This window comes from Anabrus simplex, chromosome 9 (genome assembly GCF_040414725.1).
Source record: "Anabrus simplex isolate iqAnaSimp1 chromosome 9, ASM4041472v1, whole genome shotgun sequence".
Classification (NCBI taxonomy): domain Eukaryota; kingdom Metazoa; phylum Arthropoda; class Insecta; order Orthoptera; family Tettigoniidae; genus Anabrus; species Anabrus simplex.
This window is the reverse complement of record NC_090273.1, coordinates 56,876,235-56,889,740: the sequence shown is the minus strand read 5'-3', so window position 1 is coordinate 56,889,740 and position 13,506 is coordinate 56,876,235. Positions and strand designations below refer to the sequence as shown.

Sequence of the window (13,506 nt, the reverse complement as noted above, 5' to 3'; positions counted from 1 at the left end):
TGCAGGAAAAATAACGTGAGTAAGTTCCAGATTTTCATGTAACACCGGTTTATAAATCCAAGACTAACGGCTGAAAGGGTTCGTCGTGCTGACCACACGACACCTAATAATGTACAGGCCTTCTGGCTGAGCAGCGGTCGCTTGGTAGCCCTTCGGGACTGTTGCGCCATGGTTTTTCTATTCCTTTTTCATATAAGACACTTGACACATGTCGATATTTATAATTAATATCGTCAATTTCTTCTCGGTCCTTATTGCACATTATTACTTTAATTCGATAAAGACAACTTGGGTAGGTCCATTATTCGAGGTAGATGCTTATGACAGACGTAAAGTTGCCCCCTACTAAGACGTAATCTGTCAGATAAGGGTCGTATTGGTATGTAAGACTGATAAGCAGAACTTTATATACCTTAACAAGTTTGTTGACAAAGTACACCTGGAAAAGTGTATTTAAGAGTAAGACAAGAAGTATTTTATTAGGAAAAACCACAATACTAGACGAGGTATATAGAATTTGACACTGAGTTATTCGCACATGTGTATGTTCAGGTTTTCAGTAATGTAGTACAGCGAACATTCTTCTGTAATAATTACAATCATAAAAATCCGAAAGCTACTATCTTCTTCTTCTTCTACTTCTTCCTTCTGGCGTTTTTCTGAATTTATATAGGTCAGCACTTCAAGCATATTTGGCCCAGTTTAATGGTCGGATGTCCTTCCAGAACCCATCTCGATGTTGGGGATTGTATTTCCTATGCCTGTTTCTGTGGTGGTGGGTAGTGTAGTGTCTTTTGTGTAGATGAAGAGAAGTGAATTTAGACGTACACAAATACAGAGTTCCCGAACCACAGGAATTAACTGTACAAAGTTTAAATTCTCGGCCCGGCAGGGAATTGGACCTAAAGTCCTCTGAATGGAAGACCAATGCCCAGACCTCTTAGTCAAATAAGTGGAGGGCGGCAAACTAACGGTTGAATAATTTGAAATGGAACACACCTACATAATATAATCTCTTTAATTTCTCTTTCATGAAGTAGTAAGTTTCCATTATAAGTATATACATAAATAATACTTAAAAAATAAATTACAAATCGAGTATATATCAAATATCACATATTTCCATCTTGTAGACCTATATTTTGAATAATAATACATAATAATAATAATAATAATAATAATAATAATAATAATAATAATAATAAAAACCACCTCTGTGTAATGAGTTACATGGCCGTAGAAACTTTAGAGCATATCGTAAGTGGCAGCTCTACAGTAGCCCCTGATGAATACACCCAGCGATATGACGTTGACACAGTCATGCATCAGCGGGTTTTGTCTTTCTCATTTTTTATAGGTTTTCTTGGCGACACAAGGATTAGGAATAGGGCTACGATTGGGAAGGTAGTGACCGTGAGCGTAATTACTATACAGCCCCAGCATTTGCCTGGTGTAATATCAGCGGATATGTTTGGTCAAAAAATTTATCACTGATCCTACACCATACTATACAGTAAATACCATCCGCTATCCGTTTACGATAATCAGGAGTGGAACAGGAGTATACATACTGACAGAACATCGAAACACAACCATATTTACATTATACTGACCTACAAGGTGTTAAAGGTCACATAACTGATCTATATTGCAATATCAGCTCCTGAGAATAGGGAAAAAAATAGGACTAGTACCTGCCTCTAGCATCAGGATAGAGTAGTCATTGTCCCAATAGTGGTGGGAGTACCAGAACAAATCCTCCATGAGCTATATGATACACTTCACTTGCAAAAGCTTAACAAGTAATTTATATTGAATCGCAGATGATGTTGGTTTCAGGAAACTGCAACATTATAAGGAAAGTGCTAAATAGGTATTTGAAGCACCTATAAATTGAGATATTCAAAAGATAAATATTGTTTCCCTAGGCTTGGATAGTAACCTAACCTAATGAAATTGAACACAGGGGAAACAGGAGAATAGCTGATATACAGTAATAATAAATAAATAAGTGAATAACGATTGACATTGATCTTAATATACACAGGCAGTAGCCCAGCCGGATTTACGTCTTCTCTGTGAATAAGAGAGCGAAGATAGAGAGAGACCTACAAGAAGTAGGAAATCACATGAAGACATCAGTCACATAGAGGAATCTACGGAAAAACAGAACTAAAAACAAAATAGACGTGGTCTTAAGAGATAAAAGAATACCATCAAACTCGCACCCAGGAGTAATGAACAGAAGTAAAAGAACATAGCAGAAAATGAAAATGAGAACAGTTGAAATGAAGTAGTTCTCCGTAAGTGGAAACAAGAATAAGAATGAAATAATTTTTAATTTAAGTACAGACAACCTTGAGAATTATGCCAGTGTTCATTACAGGAATCATTTTAAGTATCCCTTCCTTATAATTACAAAATAACTTTTTGAGTGCTAAATATTATGGAAAGATGTTAACATTTGCACTGCGCTTGAGCGGATTCCAGCTTTCTAATTCATAATTTAAAGGGAAAAGTCCGAAAATACAGAGGAGTTCACTGAAGAGGATATGAAAATTTTGACGAGTATTAAAAGGAGAAGGGAATTAGTACTGTACATGTAATAATTTATTAGCAAAATGCTCATTATACTGATTAAAATGTCCACACAAATATTCTCCTCTGTAAACATTGGAAAGTTTCGTTCGTGGAATATATAAGACTATGGAAGGAACGCATTGTTTCTGAAGAGGAATATTTTTTTTTTTTAGAAAACGGATAACGTGAAGGTGGGGGAGGGTATTGTAGGCGGTAGGAAGGTAGAGGGTGAAGCTAGCTTTGAATTCGACAAAGAAATTATAGTAGATGTAGGATGTAGGCTAGTACATACGCAGAAATGAAAAGGTTAACATTATATAGGGTGACATGGAAAGCTGCATCAAACAGTACATAGGCTGATGAGACCAACAACATCACCATTCGAATGGCAACAAGCGTCATTTCTTCTCCTTTATGGTTGTATTATGTATAATTGTGAAGAGACTTCCTTCCAGATTGAGAAACATTACAGTACTATTAATTTTTGAATATTATAAATTTCAGTGTATATGATTTTCATTTTGTTAAGGTAATAGGAATACCAAATTTAACTTAATGACTAGAGATGGCAAACGAATATAGATATATCGGAAATATCGATATTTTGAGGTCCGGTATATTGTCGATATCAATATTTTGTACCCAATATATCGATATTTCTGTCTAATGTAATACTCCTACTACTAAAGTAAGAGCTATGCTAATTATTGGGACACAAAAAGTGCACCTTGCAGGATAAGTTTTATGGTGTTTCATTGTTTCTCCCTTCAACAATGGAGGTTCTTTTATTATCAAAGCTTTCTTTATTAAATAAAGGCTGTCAGATCAATAAAATTTAACTAAAATATCTCCAAACACGCCATCTAAAATGTCAATGTTGTATACTATACGCATAGATCAAATCAACAACATTAACTCAAATCATATCGTACTTTTTACTACCCACAGTTCCTTTCTTGTGAGGAGTTACATATTGGGTTTGCGGCTAACATGAGCCATTTGAACGTTGTTTGCTAAATGTAAACATCAAATTTGTACACCTCTATGACTCACCATTGCACACCAACGTCGTTTAACTTTCGCCCATATTACTCTGACAAAGAGATCAATTTTGACGGCATTTCTATTGCCCTGTGGAATCTTACGTCTCCATTACACTATTCAAGATGTATAATGAGGTTTATTGTTTAAAGGGGCCTAACAGCTAGGTCATCGGCCCCTAAGAGTACGACGTGCAACGTAATGAGACGATAATTGAAACTTCAAAATGTATCCACTGAATAGAATCTAAAGCAAACGATGATGAATAAATGGCCTTTATTTTCACAGATGATGCTCGTTGTCAAAAGGGGTCCAAAATCCACCGGTCCCTCATAATAGTAATAATCACTGCTAAAGCTGAACTATGGTGTTCCTCCTATAGTGGTACTAATCACAGGAAACGTAGACTCATGTTGCTCCTCGCATGGTGGTACTAATCACAGGTAACGTAGACTCATTGTGTTCCTCGCATCGTGGTACTAATCACAGGTAATATAGACTCATGGTGCTCCTCGCATGGTGGTACTAATCACAGGTAACGTAGACTCATGGTGTTCCTCGCATGGTGGTACTAATCACAGGTAACGTAGACGCATGGTGTTCCTCGTATGGTGGTACTAATCGCAGGTAACGTAGACGCATGGTGTTCCTCGTATGGTGGTACTAATCGCAGGTAACGTAGACGCATGGTGTTCCTCGTATGGTGGTACTAATCGCAGGTAACGTAGACGCATGGTGTTCCTCGCATCGTGGTACTAATCACAGGTAACGTAGACGCATGGTGTTCCTCGTATGGTGGTACTAATCGCAGGTAACGTAGACTCATGGTGTTCTCGCATGATGGTACTAATCGCAGATAACGTAGACTCATGGTGTTCTCGCATGATGGTACTAATCACAGGTAATGTAGACTCATGGTGTTCTCGCATGATGGTACTAATCGCAGATAACGTAGACTCATGGTGTTCTCGCATGATGGTACTAATCACAAGTAATGTAGACTCATGGTGTTCTCGCATGATGGTACTAATCGCAGATAACGTAGACTCATGGTGTTCTCGTATGGTGGTACTAATCACAAGTAATGTAGACTCATGGTGTTCCTCGCATGATGGTACTAATCGCAGATAACGTAGACTCATGGTATTCCTCGCATGGTGGTACTAATCACAGGTAATATAGACTCATGGTGTTCTCGCATGATGGTACTAATCACAAGTAATATAGACTCATAGTGTTCTCGCATGATGGTACTAATCACAAGTAATATAGACTCATGGTGTTCTCGCATGGTGGTACTAATCACAGGTAACGTAGACTCATGGTGCTCCTCGCATGATGGTACTAATCGCAGGTAACGTAGACTCATGGTGTTCCTCGCATGGTGGTACTAATCACAAGTAATGTAGACTCATGGTGTTCTCGCATGATGGTACTAATCACAAGTAATATAGACTCATAGTGTTCTCGCATGATGGTACTAATCACAAGTAATATAGACTCATGGTGTTCTCGCATGGTGGTACTAATCACAGGTAACGTAGACTCATGGTGCTCCTCGCATGATGGTACTAATCACAAGTAATATAGACTCATAGTGTTCTCGCATGATGGTACTAATCACAAGTAATATAGACTCATGGTGTTCTCGCATGGTGGTACTAATCACAGGTAACGTAGACTCATGGTGCTCCTCGCATGATGGTACTAATCACAAGTAATATAGACTCATAGTGTTCTCGCATGATGGTACTAATCACAAGTAATATAGACTCATGGTGTTCTCGCATGGTGGTACTAATCGCAGGTAACGTAGACTCATGGTGTTCCTCGCATGGTGGTACTAATCACAAGTAATGTAGACTCATGGTGTTCTCGCATGATGGTACTAATCGCAGGTAACGTAGACTCATGGTGTTCCTCGCATGGTGGTACTAATCACAAGTAATGTAGACTCATAGTGTTCTCGCATGGTGGTACTAATCACAAGTAATATAGACTCATGGTGTTCTCGCATCGTGGTACTAATCGCAGGTAACGTAGACTCATGGTGTTCCTCGTATGGTGGTACTAATCGCAGGTAACGTAGACTCATGGTGTTCCTCGTATGGTGGTACTAATCGCAGGTAACGTAGACTCATGGTGTTCTCGCATGATGGTACTAATCGCAGGTAACGTAGACTCATGGTGTTCCTCGCATGGTGGTACTAATCACAAGTAATGTAGACTCATGGTGTTCCTCGCATGGTGGTACTAATCACAAGTAATGTAGACTCATGGTATTCCTCGCATGGTGGTACTAATCACAGGTAATATAGACTCATAGTGTTCTCGCATGATGGTACTAATCACAAGTAATATAGACTCATAGTGTTCTCGCATGATGGTACTAATCACAAGTAATATAGACTCATGGTGTTCTCGCATGATGGTACTAATCACAAGTAATATAGACTCATAGTGTTCTCGCATGATGGTACTAATCACAAGTAATATAGACTCATGGTGTTCTCGCATGGTGGTACTAATCACAGGTAACGTAGACTCATGGTGCTCCTCGCATGATGGTACTAATCGCAGGTAACGTAGACTCATGGTGTTCCTCGCATGGTGGTACTAATCGCAGGTAACGTAGACTCATGGTGTTCCTCGCATGGTGGTACTAATCACAGGTAATGTAGATCCATGGTATGAACACACAATGGTACCATTCACATGTAACATAAACCCATAGTGTTCCTCACATAGTGGGACTGATCACAGGCCACGTATACTCAAGGGGTTGCTCACATATTGGCACTAACTATAGGCAATGTAGACCCTCGGTGTATCACACATTATGGTAACACAAACACATGGTTTTCCTCACATAGTGGCACGCGTGCCAGCCGAACCCGTGGTGTTCCTCACAAAGTGGTACTAATAACAGCAACGTAGGCGTATGGCTTTTCCCATAAAGTGGCACTACTCATAGGTAACGCAGACCCATTCTGATCATAGTGGAACCGACCGGTGTAATGCACACAGTGACACTTATCACAAGCAACGCCCAGGCCCGTAGCGTTCCTGGCATAATGGTACTACTCCTATATAACGTAGACCCATCGTATTCCTCGCAAGGTCGTACTAGTCGCAAATAACGTCGACCTATGGTGTTCCGTATGTAATGATGATAATTACAAGTAGTCTCATGATTCTAATTTCATCATCCCTTCGTCGCCCCTTTTAGTCACCTGTTACAACAGCCAGGGGATACCGTGGGTGCATACTTCATCTGCATTCCACATCCACAGGTGGTGATATGAATAACAGCATTAATAATAATAAGTAATATTATTGGTTTTACGTCCCACTAAATGCTTTGGACGATTTTTGAGACGCTAAATTTCTGAGAGTTACGTTCATTTATGGTACTGGTAAATCTATCGACTCGAAGCTGGAGTATATGGACTCGAAAGAGTAAGTCTCATTCAAATAGACAAATTCAAGAGCATTATTGAGATATCAGGGAAGGTTCAAACATTAGTAGAAGATAATTACCAAGTAACCTGTTGCTTACTGATTGAGACACTCCACGATATTGAATCGTAAGACCGTGGAATTAGGATTTAATATAATTACGGTACGGAACATCTCACTTGAAATACAGTGAAAGAGACAATCACTATATGAAGACAAATACCACGTTTATACAAGGAACTTCTTTCCAAGAAAATTTGAGAATGACGAGAAGGACAAGTAGCCAAGGAAAATTGTGCTGAGCGACAAATTTTAACAATCTTCGTCTTCTACTGTTTTTCTTATACCTGCGGGCTCGCAGGTGAAAACAGTTTCGCACATGTTGAACTGTCAGCCGGGAATCAAAACCGGGACCCTCTGAATCGAAGGCTTTAACGCCGACCATTCAGCCACGAAGTGGATACACACTTTAATAATAATAATAATAATAATAATAATAATAATAATAATAATAATAATAATAATAATGTTACGGCTCGCTTACTTACTATGTTTATGTTTTTTGGAAACGCCGAGATTTCAGAATTTTGTAACGTGGGAGTGCCTCATGTCCTAAAAAAAACTGCTGACACGGAGGTGAATTTAAAAAAATTATGTCAGTTCGTGGCGTCGACCTCTGCTGATCTTTTTCCACTACTTTCACCATATGAGAGGAACCTGCGTGTAGGTGTAATTGCGGAAGTGTAGAGTGTTGAATGTGAGGAAAAGAACGTCAAGGATGACACAAACACCCAGTCCCCAGGCCATGGATATTAATAATTTACAATTAAAAGCCCCTGACCCGGCCAGGAATCGAACCCGGACGGAGGTGAATTACACGAGTACCAACACATACCATCGAACTCTGCTAGGATTTATATCGCAGGATTGGGTCCAGGAAGCCAGCATTCTGCGGTATGAACCACTCATCCTGTAATATTTAATAATAATAATAATAATAATAATAATAATAATAATAATAATAATAATAATAATAATAATAATAATAATATAGTTAATAGTGCGTAGCGAGGTATTTATGTAAAAAATTTACCTGCATTAACGATTGATGTAATATGAGCTCTTGGTTCAAGGTACTAACAGGTTTTACACAAGGCCAGTGAGCCAGTGACTTGGTCTGTAATGACAAACTTCCGGCTGCTTTCTTTGAAATAGGTGACATAGCCGGACTGAGTGGGTCAGACGCTAACTTTATGAGGTTCAATCATGGGTCAGTCTGGTGATATTTGATAGTGCTGAAATACGCCAGTCTGAGGTCGGTAGTTTTATCGGCACGTAAAGAAATCACGCAGGACAAAATATCAGCACCTCGGCGTCTCCGTAAACCGTAAAACTGGTTAGTTTAATTTAAAGCCAATAACATTAATATAATAGGTGCAGAGAGTATGAAATAAAAATTGATATAGGGAGGATAAATTGATGTCAGTAGGGGAGAAACCTAAGAGGATTGCATAACTGGAACATGTAAATCATATCAAATATTTAGGATGTATATTTTCCCAGGATGGCTGAATAGTAAGTGAAATCGAACCAAGGCCCACCTAAGCTAATTCAGTGACTTCATAGTTGCGATCAACGGCGTTCTGAAAGAAAGAGGTCAGCTCCTGGAATAACCTATCCTTATACCGATCTCTATTCAGACCAATTTTGCTGTACGGGATTGTAAGCTGGGTGGATGCAGGATGTCTTATTCATAAGCTATGAAAGAATCGAGAATGATTGCTGGTGCAACAGATGGGAACACTGAAAAAAGGGCACTCGGCATTATGAGATAAACATAAAGATAAGTTAGTAACGAATGAATAGCCCAGTTTCGGTGGTGGGGTGTTGTGAGGCAGATCGATGAGGATAGGTTAGTCAGGAGACTAATGGTTATAGAAGGTAAGGGAGCGAGCTCGATAGCTGCAGTCGCTTAAGAGCGGCCAGTACCCAGTATTCGGGAGATTGTGGGTTCGGGCCCCATTGTCGACTGCCCTGAAGATAGTTTTCCGTGGTTTCCCACTTTCACACCAGTCAAATGCTGGGGCTGCACCTTAATTAAGGCCATGGCTGCTCCATTCCCACTCCCAGCCCTCTCGCCATAAGACCTGACTGTGTCGGTGCGACGTAAAGCAAATTGTAAAAAAAAAGAAGGTAAGAGAAGTAGAGAGAGACCAAGTGACGAAGGATAGACTCAGTTTCTAATGATTTTATGACGCGAGGTAAGGAACTAAAGGAAGCCACAGAGGATTATGGAGGCATTTAGCTAATAGTCAGAGGCTTGCAGACTGAACGCTTTAAGGCATAACAGTTATAATGAATTTGTGCGTATATGTATGTAGATAGTTTCGTTTAAATATCACATCCACTGATACGGGTCTCGCTCATTAAATATCTTTAAAATGGGGAACGATCCGATAAGAGTTCAATTCAGCTACATTTTTAACGGCATTTATGAATTGAATGATATTTCGTATTTCAAATTGCCCTCACCTTTAAATCCATTTTGATCTCTAAGTGTAGGTTAAATTACCTTAAACTAAGGATTAAATATTGAGAAAACCTCTGAATTAATCTTTGAAACATACGCGTAATGAACTTCGGTGTTTTATTTAAGGGAAACCAGAGACTTAACCTCAATTTTGTAACTAGATTGAAGCGTGAGGTACTTACCTGTTGATGCTGATAGAGGTAACTTAGGTTTTAAAGTTGACCAACCTCTTTCGATAAATTTTCATTTTCCTACTCCTATTGATGGCCATCTTCATTATATTCCTGACCAATACGGGATAATGACCACGCCGGTTTTTCACCTTACAAAAACATCATGACAACAAATACCACTGTTGTCATCAGTTGACTCGTCAACACGAAGACCTTTTACATTCAACTCATAGTTCCACAGATTTTGGAACATGGTTAAAATGTAAATAAATCGCGAATATTATTATTCCTCCCATTGCAACAATGCATGAAATAAAGAAAAACAAATATGTTACTTTACAGAACTATTTTTATGTAGGCTACCCACAGTTTTCGAATACAGCAAAAGTTAGAGGAAAAATTCGACACTTCCTGTTTTGACCCTGTAATATTGTTACGCCAGTCCAATAGTATATAGGCTGCTGTACAATTCGACTACCCTTGACCTTAATTACTGAGTTTCAAGAAATTATTTTTAGCGGTCTTAACATTATATAACAACGAAACAAAAATTGATCCGAACGTTTTTTCGACTTTCTTTACACCTAATCCCAGGAAAGCGAATTACAAGACAAAATATTTGAACAGTACCGTAAGAGTAAGTTTATAGAGATATTTAACAAAATGGAATATAAATGAGTTTTTAGTTATCTTAATACGTAGACATTCACGAACACTAAATGATATTATAATAATAATAATAATAATAATAATAATAATAATAATAATAATAATAATAATAATCATAATAATAATAATAATAATAATAATAATAATAATAATAATAATAATAATAATAATAATAATAATTTAACTTGTCAACATCTTTCCCCTTAAGTCTGAAGGCCCTCGGATGAACTATATTTCTAACATGTTATCTCTAGTGACAGTTGCCAATACATTATTTGTTATTGCTCCGAAGACTATCCTAGTCACAGAATTGAAATGCATCAGCAGATTATTAACATTACGCAACCTGATATCCCCAAATTATCATTGTTTTGTTATTTGAGTACACTTCATAGTTGAAAATCATTTAATGTTAAGTTAGTTTGGAGCGTTTCATGCCGTGTGAATCAAGGGTAACATTTTACTAAGTTGCGTTATTTGACGAATTCTCGGTAATAGTGAATTATTACTTTCTCAACAGTTTGCCAATAAAAAAGAAATGGCTCTAAATACGCTTCAAATCTTTACATAAATTGAATGTTCAATTTTTCAAAGATTTAAAAGTACTTTGGAAAATAAGTATTTTATTTAAAAATCTGAAGGATTTTAGGATAATATTTTAGTTGTGTATATAATTTCCACTGAAACCTACATGATGTTGAACACTGGGCACTGTCCATACACAAGCACACGCTGAGCGGCCACTCGACTAGGCACCGCGGCACTCGCGCCAGTACCACTCGGTCTGAAGGCCGCGCGGGTCTGACTGGTCGGAGCTGTGAGGGAGCGCAGTCCTGGCGGCTCGCGAGGATGCGCTGTTCTCTCCCACTGCCCCACTACCTGCCCACCTTGACTAGAACATCATAACTACCTCAGTTCTCCACAAACAAACATTTCAATGAACTGTTAACAATCAAAAGGTCACCAGGCCAATAAACTCGCTGTTTGTTAAATTTGATTCCAAGTATTATTGCAAAGTGCCAGCCCCGTTATCTACGGATAGCGTGCCTGCCTCGTACTCAGAGCACCAGGTTCGAATCCCGCCCTGGTCAGGTACTTTTACCTGGATCTGAGGGATGGTTCGAGGCCCACTCAGCATCCGTGATTACAATTGAGGATCTGTATAAATATTCCTGCCTGTGGTCTCGGAAGAGGCCTAGTGCAAATCTTCCGAGTTCACGTCCTATAAGCGACCTGCGCGTCTGTGAGGATGGGGCCTTACCTATAATGAATTCTAATGATCAAGACGGCACACACACCCAGTCCCTAAGCCATTGGAATTAATCAATGTAGGTTAAAATCACCGACCCAGCTGGGAATCGAACCCGAGAACTCCTGGAACAAAGGCCAGCACGCAGACCATTTAGCAGAACACTGAAGAGCTAGCTGACGGTAAGATAGTGACTCCGTCCTTGAGAACCAAGAATAACGGCCGAGGGGATTCGTCGCTCTGACCATACGTCACCTCTTAATCTGCAGGCCGTCGGACTGAGTAGCGATAGCATGGTATGCCAAGGACCATCAGGGGTTTGTTTTATTATTACAAAGTATTAATCTGTGAATATGTCCCGCAGTACAATTTACCCCCTGAAATCCTCATACATAGGCTACTACAAAAAGGTATATACTGTAGGTACTAGCTGGGCTGAGTGGCTCAGACGGTTGAGGCGCTGGCCATCTGACCCCCAACTTGGCAGGTTCGATCCTGGTTCATTCCGGTGGTATTTGAAAGTGCTTAAATACGTCAGCCTCTTGTCGGTAGATTTACTAACACGTAAAAGAACTCCCGCGAGACTAAATTCCGGAGCCGTGGCCTCTCCGAAAACTAAAAAAAAGTTAGTTGTATGTAAAGACTATTTTTATTATTTTTGCTTGTTATTATTATTATTATTATTATTATTATTATTATTATTATTATTATTATTATTATTATTATTATTATCATATAGGCGTTACGAACAGTAGACAATAATGAAGCCTAATATAAGAGTGCGTGACAGCCAAGTGTCATAGTCTCTGGTTTGCCATCAATGTGCCATGAGGCCCTCCAATGTATGTGTGATTTTAGAACAATATTGCAGTTAGCAATGAAATTTAATTCTCTTTCCACTCTGGTTCGTATTTTTTTGCTAGGGGCTTTACGTCGCACCGACACAGATAGGTCTTATGGCGACGATGGGATAGGAAAGGCGTAGGAGTTGGAAGGAATCGGTCGTGGCCTTAATTAAGGTACAGCCCCAGCATTTGCCTGGTGTGAAAATGGGAAACCACGGAAAACAATCTTCAAGTCTACCGACAGTGGGATTCGAACCCACTATCTCCCGGATGCAAGTTAACAGCCGCGCGCCTCTAACCGCACGCCCAACCCGCCCGGTGGTTCGTATTCAACGTAAACATTAATATAATGATTGGTCCAGGAATCATGCTATTTTCCTTTCACAAAAATTATTTTTGTGTTGCTTACGACGTAATTTTCATCTCCATTTTCCAGTTTAAACTATGCGCGCTTGTCATGATGGCCAAAGATATTAAGAATTCACAGACATAACGCTCCCATTCGTCGGTGCTAGCCCTGGACCTCGAGAAGTAAACAAAAGATGGCATGATGAAGCGTACCAAACAATGCTTAGTGACATTAAGTGTTTTGGCAGTAGCTGAGACGTGAGATTTAGAGTTCCATAACGACATTAACATGAATATCTTTTTCATGTCTAATTTTGAATAACACTCCAATTCGTTGGTGCTAGCCCTGGACTTCAGGACATAAACAAAAGAAGTCACGGTGATGCAGAATGCCACAGAAGAGAGTCGTGTCTACAGCGAAGTAGTCTCCTTAGGTACGTATGTATATTCCTCTAGTTATAAAGTTATTTGTTAATTTACCGCTAATTTAACTCTTGATTTGCGTGAAAACAATTATTATTTTCCATTTAGGATAAAAATTACAATTAAATATCATGGATACCATTCGTTCACGTAACAATAAATTTCTCCTGAAAATCCTGTCTAGATTCC

At 39.0% G+C, this 13,506-nt stretch overlaps 1 protein-coding gene across 1 annotated transcript in view; it reads right to left on the bottom strand.

Moving 5' to 3' along the window:
• The window catches only part of LOC136881325 (kinesin-like protein CG14535), a 295,387-nt gene extending 284,204 nt beyond the window's left edge, over positions 1–11,183 (bottom strand). Inside the window, exon 1 of the mRNA XM_067154138.2 lies at positions 11,144–11,183. Within this exon, the coding sequence (XP_067010239.2) occupies positions 11,144–11,145 (2 nt within the window). The 5' untranslated portion in view covers positions 11,146–11,183. The remainder of the gene's footprint in view (positions 1–11,143) is intronic.
• Positions 11,184–13,506: the final 2,323 nt, after the last annotated feature.